General features: G+C 33.4%; 1 protein-coding gene and 1 pseudogene across 5 annotated transcripts; one reads left to right on the top strand and one right to left on the bottom strand.

The window, feature by feature from the left end:
• LOC146898954 (MADS-box transcription factor 31-like) lies at window positions 1-1833 on the bottom strand (annotated as a pseudogene).
• Window positions 1834-9246: 7413 nt separating this feature from the next.
• On the top strand, window positions 9247-15626 carry LOC146898953 (elongation factor 1-alpha-like). Of its 5 annotated transcripts, none has more exons than XM_085734801.1 (7): window positions 9247-9387; window positions 9743-10228; window positions 10321-11176; window positions 11990-12057; window positions 12758-12835; window positions 14573-14644; window positions 15488-15626. In XM_085734801.1, exons 2-7 carry the CDS (start codon window positions 9773-9775, stop codon window positions 15491-15493), a joined length of 1536 nt encoding a protein of 511 aa, XP_085590927.1. In that variant the 5' UTR covers window positions 9247-9387; window positions 9743-9772; the 3' UTR covers window positions 15494-15626. The 5 variants fall into 5 exon arrangements, with proteins under 5 accessions (XP_085590927.1, XP_085590924.1, XP_085590925.1 ...); XM_085734798.1 differs by having other exon boundaries at window positions 15074-15626; XM_085734799.1 differs by having other exon boundaries at window positions 14567-14644.
• Window positions 15627-15813: the final 187 nt, after the last annotated feature.

Here is a 15813-nt window from a genome sequence, read left to right as displayed (position 1 = left end):
TCAATATGCTAGTCCCCATCTGATAAGTGCAGCAGGATCCAGCATCTGTACATAGTTGGTGGCGAAAACTATCAACCTTTCCCATCCAAACGCAGACTATGAAACGCGATTACCATCTATTAACAAACACAAAAGATAACAAGTTTACAATCAACATTAATGAAAAATTAAGTGTTATCATGGAGGTTCTTCTATTATTCCTATCTAATTGTGAAACCAATCTAAGATATTGGGGATTATAAACGGAGTTACACTTGTAACAACATGTTCTACTCCGCCAATGTGACTACAATCAAATACCAGATCACATAATTAAAAATACCAGAAAACATTTAGAGACGTCAAGTAAAATCAATTTGAAACATAGACATCTTAATCCTCGGTAATAATTTTACAGGAAAAGATAGGATTAACAAAAAACAAATAAGCACATGGTGTAAAAAAAAAAAAAAAGATAATCCAAATTAAATTACCATAAAGCAAAATCTCGATTGCAGTATGCAAAGTGCAGACTGAAAAACCCTAGCCTAAAAAGAAAACGAAAATACTGAAAGAAAAATTTATTCATGGATAGCTTATAATTCTATTCTAGGGGCATGACACTTTGCTTCATGACAAGTTCATCAGCCCTTTCAACTAGTTTCCTCCTTAACTCGTAAATGGACACCATAAATTGTTCAAGCTGATCACTACCCATATCATCAATTGATCATTCCACATGTCACCCTTGTTGAAAATCTTAGCCATATTTTGAACATCTTCTAGTTTCTTCTTTTCCGTCGCCAACGTCTTTTGTGCCTCCTCATATTGTCTATTGTAATCTTTGCAAGTCAGAAAATTTTCTGTTGACTTTGAATCCTCAAACTCAGTGGTTCCTTTGATGTAGGTATCAAGGACAACGTTAGTGTCAGGTTGACCAAAACAGTAGAGTTTGTCACCAGGGGAAAAACGCAATGACGGCAGCATTAACATCACATAAAACACAAAGTTCACTTACTTTTCTGAATAAACCTTGTCTTCTTTTTGAGAAAGTGACAAGTTTGTTTGAATCTTTCTCAACCTTCTTGATCTCAATCTTGTGGCGCCCCATGTTCTTCTTTCTTTGGTTAACCATATCCTGATGGTGAAATTGCATTCTCGTGTGACATAAATTAAGATCCTACAATTTCTCCCTATCTAAGATTCTAGATCAATTTATTTTAGACTAAAAAGATTCTAAACCAAAAAATTATTAACTCTTACATATTGAGAAAAAATTTATATTCCATTTTTTTATCAAACTGTTTTAAGACGGTAAATAAAAGAATTTTAAGAAGGTAAATAAAAGAATTACATTTTGTCAAAAAAAAAATTATATGAGCTCCCTTCAAAAAAAATATTTAGATGAGGTTTTGTTTGGTTAGAAACTAGACCATCGACCTGTGCTAACGCACGGGTCATACAAAAGAACAAATATAGCGCAAATATGAAAGTAAATACTTACCTTGAATCAAAAAAATAGTATAATTCAACTCATAAAATAAATTGCCACAAACGTTTTTAATGTACCATATTAAACAATTTCCATGACATCGACCCTGTTACATAAAGGAAAAACACTGAATCCTAAACGTCTGATTCATGGAGATTGAAGAAATTCGATAACAAAGCAGATAGTTCCAGCATTCGAGCAAGTTAAACAGCTTTAGTGTCGGTAGGCTCAATCTTGACACGAACAACCCTGTTAGGTTTTGTAACCGATGCCTGACCAGCTTCACCATGTTCAACAGCCACAGAGTTAATGCTATTAGAGGACCTCTTAAGACTTGTCTTGCTGGTTGGTGTGTCAATCATAGAGGTATTGCTGCATGAGTCTTCAACCTCCTGTACATCCTGAAGACATTTGCGTAAAAAAATTTGTTTAAAACATAACTTGAATAGATATAAAATACCCACAAATTCTTTGACAAAACAATTTGAGTTAATGTGAGTTTGAAAAATTATGTTGACTCCGCCATAGGATTGGATACACAGTTTTTTAATAGGGTACCTTAGAAATACATTATCTCAATAAGGCACTTATTAATACTAAATGTATGCCTTTCACACCGAAGAAAATAACATAATGCATTTACAATGTCATTAGATTGACTTCCAATACATATATTGGCAAATGGGTCTTGAAACAATAATGGCATCAAAATCTGCTCACCTAGCTCCCAATTCACCTGCCAACATTCAAAAAAATACAATTTGAGAAGCATGAGTGTTTATATTAACATATATAAGTAAACATTTAAATGTTCCATCCTGAAATATGCCTATTAAACTCGAACATACCAATAGACGTTATGTCTTTCAAGTGAACAAACGGATTGAGCAGTATGTATCGCAGATCAGTGGGTCTACCATGTCACCTGGTTTCATCTGTACGAAGCGTACATGGCTAATAACATCACATACAGACTGAATTCTCCGGCACAAATACAGGAACAAACAAAGGAATCACTCAAAGTACAATATCATTATACTATATACAATTCTGTTAAATCTCAAGTCACAATTTACCTGTCTCCATGCAAAAGTAGAGCGTCTCAGCCACAACAGCAAAACAGATTTGATTTCACATTAAAACTACACATTGCAGAAAACTTCTTTATATACCACATTTGATTTAGTGTTGATGTAATTACCCTCTTCATCAATCAATAGAATTTTCAGTCTGTTTCTTGATGTAATTATAAATACCAGCATGATAATATAAAGATAATAGAAGATTCACTTTAATAAAAATAACATGATAAACATTGTTGCACGTCTTTTTTTTTTTGAAATAATCCACATCCTTTCTTGTATTACAAAAAAAAAAGCATTGATCCACATCAATGATATGATGATAGGAGTCATTTTTTTATGTTTTGGATCAAATTAAAGATATATTCAATTTCTTCTATAGACTCTATAGGAATGATATAAGATGTGTTCATGAATGTAAGAGAAGTATTGAATATGAAGTAAGAATAGAGATTTATGCTACTTGGAGAAATTGAATATTTATTTTTTAGGCAAGAAAACTCATCATTTCATTAAGAATAAAATCGTGAATACAATTTGGTACAATCTCATAAACTTGAGGATTAGTTGTGTATCCACTCAAGCCACTACATCAACTTGCCTCCTAGTAAGTTGTACCACAGAGTTTGTAAATACAGTTCAACTCAGATAAATCAGGTGTCGTGGGACGTGGAATTAACATGATCATATACAATCGTAAAATCTAACTACAAAATGATGTTATCAGTATTCAACTCATGAATCTGCTTTATAGCATAGTATAAACCATATGCTTCCCCTTTTGTTACACTTATTTTGGATTGGAGTCTAATAGATTTAACTTGAAGAAAATTACCATACACATCACGAAAATTACCATGTTTGCAAGTTATGGCTCTATAGCAGCACCACTTACTAAGCTCCACATGTGATAGTGATGCTACAGAACAACCTCCATCGTGCATTTTTGTGCCTGTGTTGCTGCCATATTGATGAAGAAACATGACTGTCCATAAATAGATACTGAACAAAAGAAAACAAAAGGCTTCTTCAATTTTTTGGTGAATTAGGACAGATATAAAACAGATGCACACTTTCAAAACTCTTAGGTGATGTATATCTTTAAAAGCAGAGAGCAATATGAATATGAACGAATCCTAACATATTAGTCATGCACTACATTCAGAAAACATTTGTTAGCATGTGGGAAGGAGGCTTATCAAATATCATACTTTCACCAGGAGAACACATTAGAACTAACTTAAAATTAATTCAATGGAGTAAGAGATCATAATGACTTATCATAACTATACCCGCCCATAAATTATGATAGTAACAATTCCAAAATAGTTCAATGAAAAAAGAAATTGAAGAAAACTGTGAGAAGCAAAGCATGAATGATTGTAGTTTCCTCATAAATGTAAATGAAGAGGACTACACCAAACGATAAAGTGGGGAATCGAGAGTCATAAGCATTTAAAGAGTAGATAATCAACAACCTAATATTTTGAAAGGGAACAGATTTTTTTATTCATTAAAATGTTTAGAAGACAGTCAATGTCCATTTCTAAAGATCTTTAACTGCAAACTTTTATATGAACACTTGAGTTTTAAAATACTTTACAGAATCAGCCATCACATATCAGAGCACACAACATGACCAAATCAAAGTGCTTAATTACCAAAACAAATCTTTCGCATGGAATATGTATTCAATTCTCACATCAATATAACAACAATGAGTCAAAATAGACTTCTACAAAAAGAAAAAGATAAAAATTTAAAACATTCTTAAGTTGAACATTCTTTTCTTGATAAATTATCTATTCTTTTGGATCAAGTTGAACACTCCACATTTTAAGTGAAACACAAATTAAAGTTTTATTAAAATGCAAATAGTAGAGAAACATGAATGCTTACTTCATATAAGTTGAAAGTTAAACATACTGATGCTTATAAACCCCAAAAAGCAGCAATATCTTTTACACTATTTTATTAGACATGTCACAAAAGATACAAATATCTAATGTCATAACCATAGCACCAATGATAAAATATAAAACACTTATGCAGAAATTTCCTCATAAACCATTCACTTCCACAAAATAGACATAATAATAAATATGCTTAAAAACCATTTACAGTACTTATATTTTGATTAAGCATACCTCATTCTTAATCATGCTCCACTTGTTTTTCTTAAGCCACTTCATCAAAATGTCTCTTTTGCAACAAAGACCTACATAAATAATTCTTGAAGGTCCCATTCACGTAGCGTAATTTCCAATTTCAATGTGAATTTGAGCCCTACATAACAAAACAAAACATGACAATTACGAAAAGAGAGTTTGACCTCTCATGTAACAAATGTGAAAACTATAAGATTTGGAATGATTATTAATATTGAGAGTTATGAGTCAATTAAAGTAAGATAAACCCACATACAACAAAAAAATTATCTAACACCAAATACCTTGACATGAATCTCTACCATCTAGGTATACACAATTTTCTGCACTATCTTCCAAACTTGCAATCAGAAGTGGTAAAATCAAAAGCCTCAATTAGAAAATCTCAAAAACACAAACTGATAAAAAATTGAGAGGGGACTTATAGAGGGAAGACATAAACACAACAAATAAAGAGCAGAAGAGAATCAAGTCTGATTCCATCCAATTCCTCAAAATGGACAACAATCATTCATTATAAGAACCAAATGTACCAAATCAACATAAAAAACAACGATTAAACGACTTTTTAAATTGCATATCAAAGTAAATTTTGACTTTTAAGCTACCTAATTGCTATAAATTTGCACTACTTTATAGCTTATAGAGCATCCTCATTGACTACCTAAGAACTAACCAAACATGATTCTTTTATTTACTTTGTGAGATTGCAATAAAAACATGAAAAAGAAAATAAAACTATAGCAACAACAATGGAGAATGATTTATGCAATAATTGCGGCATTGGAAAGAAAAACAGAAGTACATGATTGGAAGCCAAATCGAAATCAAATCAAAATCTAAATTGAAACTCAAAAACAGTGAGTTAATTTCAAAACCACAAATTCATAATCATTCGCGCGTTTCACTCACAAACGTCGGTGCTACTCTCGTCAATTTTGTACGACAAGAACAACAAAACTTCCAATTCTCTCCTTCTATGCTACTGCCTTGCCTCCGAAAAAGTGTGTGGCAAGATGGGAGTGATGGAGGCAGCGCCAATGGAGAGTTGGCTAATTTGCGGGTGGGTTTCTTTTTCTAACAAAAAAAATATCACATTTCCATCCAGTCAATAATTAAATCGACAAAAATAAACATGAAAATCGATAAACTTACCCAGCTAGTCCATAATTAAGAGGACAAAAAAACCTTTATATAAGGCCTCTATTTTGCCACGACCAATGTCTACGACGTTTATATAGGGCAAAAGTATTGAAGTAGAAAACGGACAATCTATTAGATGATATCATGTATAGAAAAAAACACAAATGATATCTATATATGATTTGGACCTGTTAGAATAAAGTTGATCAGTCTGTTATAACTATTTATGTTTTTGAAGAGGATCAGTCAGTTATAACTTCTCAGCATGGAATATATTGATTTGATAAAACATTTATAAACTATTTTCAAGACATGGAAGCTAAAAACTCAAACCCTAATTGTCATACCCTTAAATTAGAACATCAATAACAAATTTTCATTCACTTAATTAGAAAATGCATTTCACACGTCTCACCGGTTAAAAGTCTGTTTATATCAATTGATCAATCACCACGGCAGCTTCCAATTTATTGCACTTCTAAGTCAAATAAACCAAAAACATAAACAAACCAAGTTAGAATAAAATTAACATAAAAAAAAGACCAAAAAATTGAATGGTAAAATTATAAAATTGAGTACATCAATCGCGCAAAATCAAAGTTCATAAACTAAAAACATAAGTGAATAAGCTAAAGAGAAGAACAGAAGTACCTTAGTAAACACAACGTGATTCAAGAAATATGCCCACTTGCTAAACTAAGTTACACACCATCTATATTCAGATAAAGACCCTTTCGTATCATATGCAAACTCAACCAATTGTGGATCCAATCTTATAAGCTCTTAATTAACCCTGCAATTTCACGATGAAAATATTTCTACCTCAACTACAAAAACTTCAGTGGAAATTCACAGATGTTGTAGCTTTGAAGTAATTTTAGAAATATTGTCATCACAAATGGTATTTCACTTTCTATTCCATGGATGCGAGATCAAAATCATGTGGAATTAGGCATGACATAGACAAAGAGATACACTAAGAGATAATTTGGTGAACATAAACTTCAACATATCATTTACCCTAAACATTATTGATGTAGAGAAAAAATAATATTATTGGAACAATCCCAACTAATAAATCATTGATAGAGAAGAGAGTATGTATCTGTAAAGTGTACAAATGAAAATCACACCCTACATATCCCAATTGAAGCTATGCATTTTGAGCAATTGTGATTAGTCACTAAGGCAGAAACAACATGAACAATATTTGCAATTGAAAACACATTTGAAAACTTTAAATTGTCATGGCGCACCAAAAATACGGAGGTAGGATTTACCCTTCATCAAAGAGGCATACATGTCAATGAAAGGTGCATAGTATCTGTTTATCGGCAAGAAGAAAGGGCTGGGGTTGGAATCAGCACCGGCTGCGGCGGAATCAACACCGGCTGCGGATCGGCCATAGTATTTGTTTATCGGCAACTACCTGCGATAAACCGATTGAGCAAGAAAAAAATTATCAATCAAAGAAAAAAAAATCAAAATCGATTCGGCAACAATAACAAAACAGAAATCTCAATCGATTAAAACGAAAAGCAGAAAAATAATCGATTATGTGAATAGCATGCATATATTCGGAATCAAATTAGGGATATAAGAGAAATTAGGGTTAGAGAATAGGAGTTGAAGACTAACAGTGGTGAGATTGAGAAGAAGATGAAATTGTGAGGAGGAGATTGTTTGAGAGAAAGCACAGTTCAACGACTTTTTTAGGGGAAGAAGAAGAAGAATCGCGTGAAAAAGAAGAAGAATCGCGTGAAGAAGAAGAAGAATGGCGTTTGTGTTCTGTGTTCTGCGGCTTTTTTTTTATTATGTTTATCGGTTTAATTGTTTTGGTTAGGGTAAAACAGTAATTATATTGATTAGGGCTTAGGCATAATTAGGGCGAAAATTTTAGCATGGGACAACTTTTATATATAGATTGATTGATAGGGCTATAGATAAATATGAAATAGTTGTTTCGGAAAACAGAAGAGATAAATATGAAATAGTTGTTTTGGAAAAATAGGGCTATAGATAAATATGAAATAGTTGTAGGGTCAATTTGTTTTGGAAGTAGAGATAAATATGAAATAGTTGTTTCGGAAAATAGAAGAGATAAATATGAATTAGTTTTTTCGGAAAATACAAGAGATAAATATGAAATACTCGTCCCTAATTATAAGACCCTTTTGGTATTTCCAAGTACATTAATTAATTCTTTACCAACATACCCCTATTTATTTATATCTTTTTCTTCAATCAACATTAAATATTACGTTGAAAACATAAACTAATCCTCTCTCTTAAAGGATAAAATTGTAAAAACAATACTAATTACTAACAAATTTATTACACTTATCAATTTTCTTAATATGCGTTATTTTTTCAAAAGGGTCCTATAATTAGGGACGGAGGTAGTAGTTGTTTCGGAAAATAGAAGAGATAAATATGAAATATGATCAATGGCTAAAATTGAATGACGGCTAAATGTGCAAAATCCAATGGCTTAGAAAAGTGGAGGGAAAAGGGGGGAAAATATTAGGGTTAAGGGTTAGCTTTAGGGGTTAAGCTTTAGTAAGTAAGATATTTTAGTTTTTTTGGTAGTGCGAAATATTTTAGTTTATCAATATAAATTTTGATTGCCATTTTATCACGTAAAATTGTGTTTTTTTTACTGGAATCCGGCCATAAAAAAAGTTCCTAAAATTTCTCCCTATCTAAGATTCTAAATCAATTATGCATTAACTCTTACACATTGCCAAAAAAATTATATTCCTTTTTTATGAAAACAATTTTTTATAGCTATTTTATCTCCTAAAATTGCTTGATTCTCTAGAGCAAAAAAAAAAAATTGCTAATTACATGGTTCTAGTTTTGGTTTTTTTTGTTTTGCTTGAAATGTTCCGGCAAATACTCATGCGGTAATTCAACCAACCGTACCCAAATCGAAGCATGTGTCTACTTCTGTGTATGATGAGAGAAATCCTTCGTCCATTGGGAGAGACGAAGGAGTCCTGGCTCGATAAAACGCCGGATAAACCAAAAGCGCTCCATTGGGAGAGACGAAGGAGTCCTGGCTCGATAAAACGCCGGATAAACCAAAAACGCTCGATAAATACACATAAAATTCTATGATATACAAATAGAATTTTGATCAACATAAAACTCCGGATAATAAATACACTAGAATTATTCTAAAAAAAAAAATTATTATATAAGGTAACAATAATAAGTGTACAGGGTAGATAATCGAAAGTAATTGTGAGAGAGATATGGGTGACACATAAGTTAAACAAGCAAAGGGCAATACCGTAAAAAAAAAGCAAACACAAGATAAACAAACAAAGGGCAATACCGTAAAAAAAACAAGCAAAGTTGCACTATATAAACCCTTCTTCTCTGCCATATTCATCTTCATCTCTTCCTCGCGGTTAAACAAGCAAAGTTGCACTATATAAACCCTTCTTCTCTGCTATATTTCATCTTCATCTCTTCCTCGTGGTTAGGGTTTCAGCACTGCCTCCTCCTTCAAGGCCAGGTTCTCCTATTTCGTTTCTAATAGTGTACGTATGCGATTACATAGGATCGTTAGATATTTGTTTTTGTTTGTTTTCTGCTTGGGTATTCGATTGTGGGTTTTGCGGTAGTTTTTTTTTTTTTTTCTGCATCGTTTTTTTTTTTAGTGTGTCAATAGTTTATGTTTTTATAATATTTGATGCATAATAATAAAAATAATAGAAAAAGCAGAATGTTGCTGTTGCTTGTTTTTGAACTGTATTTATGCGATAAAGATAATGATGTTCTTTTTGAATTGTGTCAATTTCATGCATGCTGTATTGTTGTCATTCATTGTGCAGTTTTTGACTTGTCAGAATGTTGTGTTGAATTGGCAGATCTTTTTGTGATTTCAAGTTTAAAGACTAATGGGTAAGGAAAAGGTTAATATTAACATTGTGTTTATCGGCCATGTCGACTCTGGGAAGTCAACCACTGCTGGTCATTTGATGTACAAGCTTGGAGGTATTGAAGCTGATGTCTTTGAGAGATTGGAGAAAGAAGCTACTCGGAGAAACAAGTCCTCATTCAAGTATGCTTGGGTGCTTAACAAGCTTAATGCTGAGCGTGATAGAGGTATCACAATTGATTTTTCTCTGTCCACGTTTGAGACAACCAAGTACCACTTCACTCTCATTGATGCCCCCGGACACAGGGATTTCATTAAGAACATGATCACCGGAACGTCCCAAGCTGACTGTGCTGTTCTCGTCATTGATTCCACTACTGGTGGTTTTGATACTGGTATTTATGGTCAGACCTGTGAACATGTTATCCTTGCTTTCAATCTTGGTGTGAATCAACTGATCTGTTGTTGCAACAAGGTATTTATATTTTCAGCCCCTTTAAAGTTGTATTTGATTATTTATTTATTTTTTATTTAAGTACTAATTATCATCTATCTTTATCTTGACAGATGGATGCCACTACACCCAAATACTCCAAGGGTAGGTATGAAGAAATTGTGAAGCATTTTTCACCCTTTTTGAAGAGGTTTCACTCTAATAAACAAATCCAAATTCCATTTATTCCCATCTCTGGTTTCGAGGGAGATAACTTGATTGAGCGCTCTACCAATCTTGACTGGTACAAGGGTCCCACCCTTCTTGAAGCTCTTGACCAGATCAGCCAGCCTAAGAGGCCATCATTAAACATGCCTCTCCGGTTACCGCTGCAGGATGTCTACAAAATTGGAGAAATTGGAACTCTGCCTGTGGGACGGGTTGCGACGGGTTTCTTGGAACCTGGAATGGTGGTGACTTTTGCCCCAATTGGGCTGCAAGCTGAAGTTGATTCTGTGTGGATGCACAATCAAGCTCTCACTAAGGCCCTTCCTGGTGACAATGTGGGATTTAATGTTAAAAATGTGTCTCCTGAGCTTCTCAAGCGAGGCTATGTTGCCTCCAACTCCAAGCACGACCCAGCCAAGGAGGCCGCTTACTTTATATCTCATGTTGTCATCACGAGTCACCCTGGCAAGATTCGAAATGGCTATACACCTGTTCTTGACTGCCACACCTCCCACGTTGCTGTCAAGTTTGACACGCTTCTTGCCAAGACCGACAAGAGTTCTGGTAAGGTAATCGAGAAGGAGCCCGAGTTCTTGGAGAATGGTGATGCTGGCTATGTTAAGATGATTCCCACCAAGCCCATGGTGGTAGAGAAGCTTGCTGATTGTCCTTCACTTGGACGTTTTATTGTCAGAGACATGCGTCAGATTGTTGCGGTTGGAGTCGTTATGGCTGTGAAGAAGAAGGATCCTGGTGCAGGAGGTAAGATCACACATTGAAAAAGTGAACTGTGCAGGATGATCTATCTAGGAAAGACTATTGTTGTTGTTAGAATATAAATTGTCCTTGGTCCTTAGTATTTCTATTTCTCCTCTAGTAAACTTATTTTTGTAGGTTAAGTGTGAAGTCTGCACCGTCATCTCCCAGCTCTTGTTCCCAGAACTAGAACTGGGTTCTAGATCGACGGTGGCCAATTTTCGTTTTATTTTTTATATTATTGTGTCTAGTGTGAGCACTTGGAATTTTTAAGCAGCGAGTTTCCAGACCTGCTGATTTCGTTTTGAATATCAACTCTTTATTTGTGTCTTATTCGTTGGTGCGCTGTTTTAAGTTTTTGCTGGGTCATGTTTCTGATTGTTCCAGGTAATGTAGTTGGCCGAGAATGTCTAATGCTCTGATCATTTGTTATTCTTGTCTAAAAGTTACTTTTGCTAAGTAGGAACCCCCAAATTTACGGCAGTTATCTTTTCCAAATGCCAATGTTATGTTAGTATATATGTGGTTCAAATATTATGCAGAGGTAATATATAATACTATGATATTCAAGGGATTTTCACTTTATCAAACAATTAGCTTTGTAATTGAGCACTTGATTGGTATTGTCTAAGTTCTAATAGGATTGCATTGCTATTGCTTCTACATGTATTACCTTGGGGTAAGCTTTTGTGTTGTTTTGAGAAATATGTTTGGGGAAATGGTATATCTTTAAGGACACTTTTTTGGAATCTTGAATATCTGGCAGTGCATAATCTGTAACTAATTTTTGTTCATTGACTGTTTCCTTTCTTTTTGTAGCTGTTGATGCCGGAGATAAGATTGAGTTGCTATGCAGGGAGTTACAGTCTCAAAACAAAATGCTGATGGTATTCTTCTGTTACACCATTCTGTATGTTTAGTTTATAGCCATTTCTAGTGCATATATTCTTCTGAAACACTTCAGCTCTCTCAATTGAAGGATTTGCTTTTTATTTCCAGCACCCTTATTATTTATATTTCCCATCCTGATGAAGTATCTGAGTTTGATTTTCCCCTCCAAAAGTACTTCATCCTTTCCATATCATTGATGGTTTAATTCTTTTTGCATACATATTAAGAAATAATTCAATTTTTAAGCTCAGGTTTCCTTGAAAAGAGGAAATAAACTCAACAATAAACAATCTCATCAATGTTAACCATCTTAATTATATTTACGGGTATAGTTGGAGAATGAAGGTTAATTATATATGTTGATTTCCTAAACCACATTGTTTTGATTAAAAAATGAAATGTTAAAAATACCAAAAATTTGGAATGGATGGAGGACCTTCAAAATCCATTTTCATAATCATCCAAAAGGTTCCTTCTTGAGACACCTATTTGGATTTCAAATGCCCACCGGTGAATTATTTTAACCGAATAAATGTTACATCGGGGTTGTTTATGATTAGTTGAGAGATTGAGCAGCCTTGTTGCATATAAGTGTTCCATGTTACAAGAATAATCAGATACTTATTCATTTCACTTACAGCAACATTTTGACTTTGTTAATTGAAAACACTAGGATTTATTCTTCATTATTTTCAGGAAGAATGCAAGCATGTATCTAATGAGCTGCAAAACTTCAGGCAAGACTTTTCAGTCAAGTTCCTACAGGAAATCAAGGTTTGTTCATTATCTCTAGTGGAAAGTGGTGATATGTTAGTAATAGAAGCTACAACAGCTATTCACTAATAATTGTATGGCCAAATTAGGGTTTAAGCGGAATCGAGACCCCAAGAATTTGGGGCTCTGATGCCATGTTGAAAGAAATGGATAAACTATGTTCTGATTTACTCCTCAGCATGAGCTGGTTTAAATAGTGAGATTACAACTTAATTATCTCCTTAAATCAAGGACAATAATAACAATAGAAAATATTAGAAATATTCTAATAAATATTCCAACATTAATCTACAGTGAAGTTATAAAAAAAGAAAATTGTTGTTGACACATTTGAGAAGGCTGAAAAACACATGTAAAATACTAAAATGCCCTTCGGCAGTTAACTGCCGAGGAAGTTCAAAACCGGATGCAGTTAACTACCGAGGAAAACCTCGGTAGTTAACTTCCGAAATCCTACATAAAACTCGTCATCTTTTTCATCACTCTCACACTCTCCTTCCATGTTCAACTGGTGCCATTTCAATTTTTTCATCTAATCACAAAACACCCATCAATAAAGTTTGGTTTAAATATAAAAATGGTCCCTGCAAATATCTGGGTTTGGGTTTAGTCCCTGTAAAAAAAAAAATTGGTTTTAGTCCCTGCAAATATACAAAATTTGGTTTTGGTCCTCTGTATTTTGTTTTAGTCCTTGTAAAATTGATTCATATTTTGTTTTGGTCCTTGTAATAGGTAGAATATTTGATTTTAGTCCCTCAAGGACTAAAATGAATACTATAGGGACCAATTTCAATATGAAATTATTTTACAAAGATTAAAACAAAATACGAAGGACCAAAACCAAATATTCTATATTTGTAGGGACTAAAACCAAAAAAAAAATTACAGGGACTAAAACCAAAACCCAGATATTTGCAGGGATCATTTTTATATTTAAACCATAAAGTTTTGTTTTTTAAGCTTTTCAATAACCCCTTTTCATGAAGTTTCATTATTAGCACCCTTTTAACCTCTTTCAATGGCCGAAAGCTTTCAGAGTGCTGAATCTAATCTTTTATGTAGTGAAAACAATAGGACATGTTTTGATGATGTTGTTGATGGTTCTGGAATCTCACCTTCTTGGGACCACACAAATGTTAACTTGGACAACGTTGGATCGGATTCATTTCTGTGTTTTGTTGCACAAAGTGAGGAAATTGTGAAGGTTATGGCTGAGAAAGAGAAGAATCATTTGCCTACCTACTTTGGCACTTAAGTGTCGATGGATTGTATGTGGTTTTCGGCAGTTAACTACCGACGGCGTAAAACTGCCGAGGGGGCATTTAAGTCTTTTATAGGTGTTTTTCAGCTAAACATAATGTGTCAACAGCAGTTTTCATAAAAAAAATGCAAGTGATACTTTAAGGATATCAGATACTTATAGTAGAGTTATAGAGCAGTAGGTATGTGCCAGTCGTATCTAGTAGAGTTAAATAATTAAGGAGATTAATTGGCCATAAATCATTGTGTTAGGCACTATTATATTATATAGGCTTAAACATGTTTAAATTATGTTAATTTTCGCTTTGGATCTTTAATAAACATACCATCTCATTTTGTTCCCCTCTAAAAATGGGTCAACAATGAAATTTTGATCTTTAATAAACATGTTTAATAATTAATGATCTTTAATATATCTACTTGGTTGAGTATAATTCTAAAGTCATCTGCTTTTTTCATCATTGTGGTTAGAATCAGATGGCAAATTCAATGAAGGAACTCAAGGAGAATCAATTTTTGAAGAGCACCCCAGAAAAATCTGTTCATGAGGTAACGGCTTGTATATCCGTTTTTTTTTATTACCATGTACTATTCCGGAAGATATAAAGGATTTTAATTCATACCCATTGTATATGTATAGATTTTTTACATCGTCAATCAAACACAACCGTCAAATTTGTGGAAATGTTTGATTTTGAGCTTAACTTCTTCTAAAATCACACGTGCATTATAATTTTTGAAAATGTTTGGAAATTTTTGGATATGTTAGTCATTATTTTTCAACAAACAAAAAATGTTTATTTAGACATGTTTTTGTTTTATCTTGCTTACCAGAATTGCATTATAATTTAATTGTCCCTTATAATCAACTAGCAAAGTTAATAGTTTTCTTTCAATATATGTTATAAGCAGCAAATGCATAGGAAACGTTTGACTCAATATCTGATCGATACCCCAAATTGATTATTATTTGTGCAGAAATGCTTAGGAACTGTCTTGGCAAGAACCTGTGAGTTAGAGCCCGATGCATGATGGTTTTATCGGGCATGCACCAAGTGTGCATCCAGAGTTAGAACTATTAGTGGTCAGATAATTTAAGTTATATTCACATGTACAATCATTCAAATGTTGATGCATGATGTAGGGAAGAAATTGTGGTGTTCAACTAACTTGTGGAGACTCTAGCATGCTAGTGGTCAGATAATTTAGTAAAGAAATTATCATCGACATTAGCTAGTTTTTATAGTATGAAAACCCTCATTCACATGTACAATCATTATAGTTAGATGTAGGGAAGAAATTTTTAAATTTACTGAATAAACTTTTACGTTGTGTGTGTGCCAATGCATGATGTGATAGCACTGACATGCTTTATTCGTTTTTTCTCTCCAGCTTTGAGCCACTTGGAAGACATTGATTGTATTTGACATATGACTGGTTTTGTTGAGTTTAAAGGAAATAATGATATTATAGGATTTTGATTAAGATTATGAGACTTGAGAGAGAAAATATTATGTTTGATTTGCTTTTCCCTCCTCTTGTGTTGTAACGACATTCTGGTGAAGAAATTGACTTTGCAGTTCTCTAAGGATTTTCTTGAACTGCTGATCATTTGAATTGATTCTGGCGTGTTTATCATTTAACACCTACATGTTCAACCACTTAAAGTTGAGCGTCGATAACATAGAAGTAAAAGAGTTGACAACACCAGATGGGAT

This window comes from Medicago sativa, chromosome 8 (assembly GCF_051527215.1).
Source record: "Medicago sativa cultivar Bolivia chromosome 8, Bolivia_mono, whole genome shotgun sequence".
NCBI classification, from domain to species: domain Eukaryota; kingdom Viridiplantae; phylum Streptophyta; class Magnoliopsida; order Fabales; family Fabaceae; genus Medicago; species Medicago sativa.
Note: the sequence above shows the minus strand (reverse complement) of the source record. Positions and strands in the feature narration are given on the sequence as shown.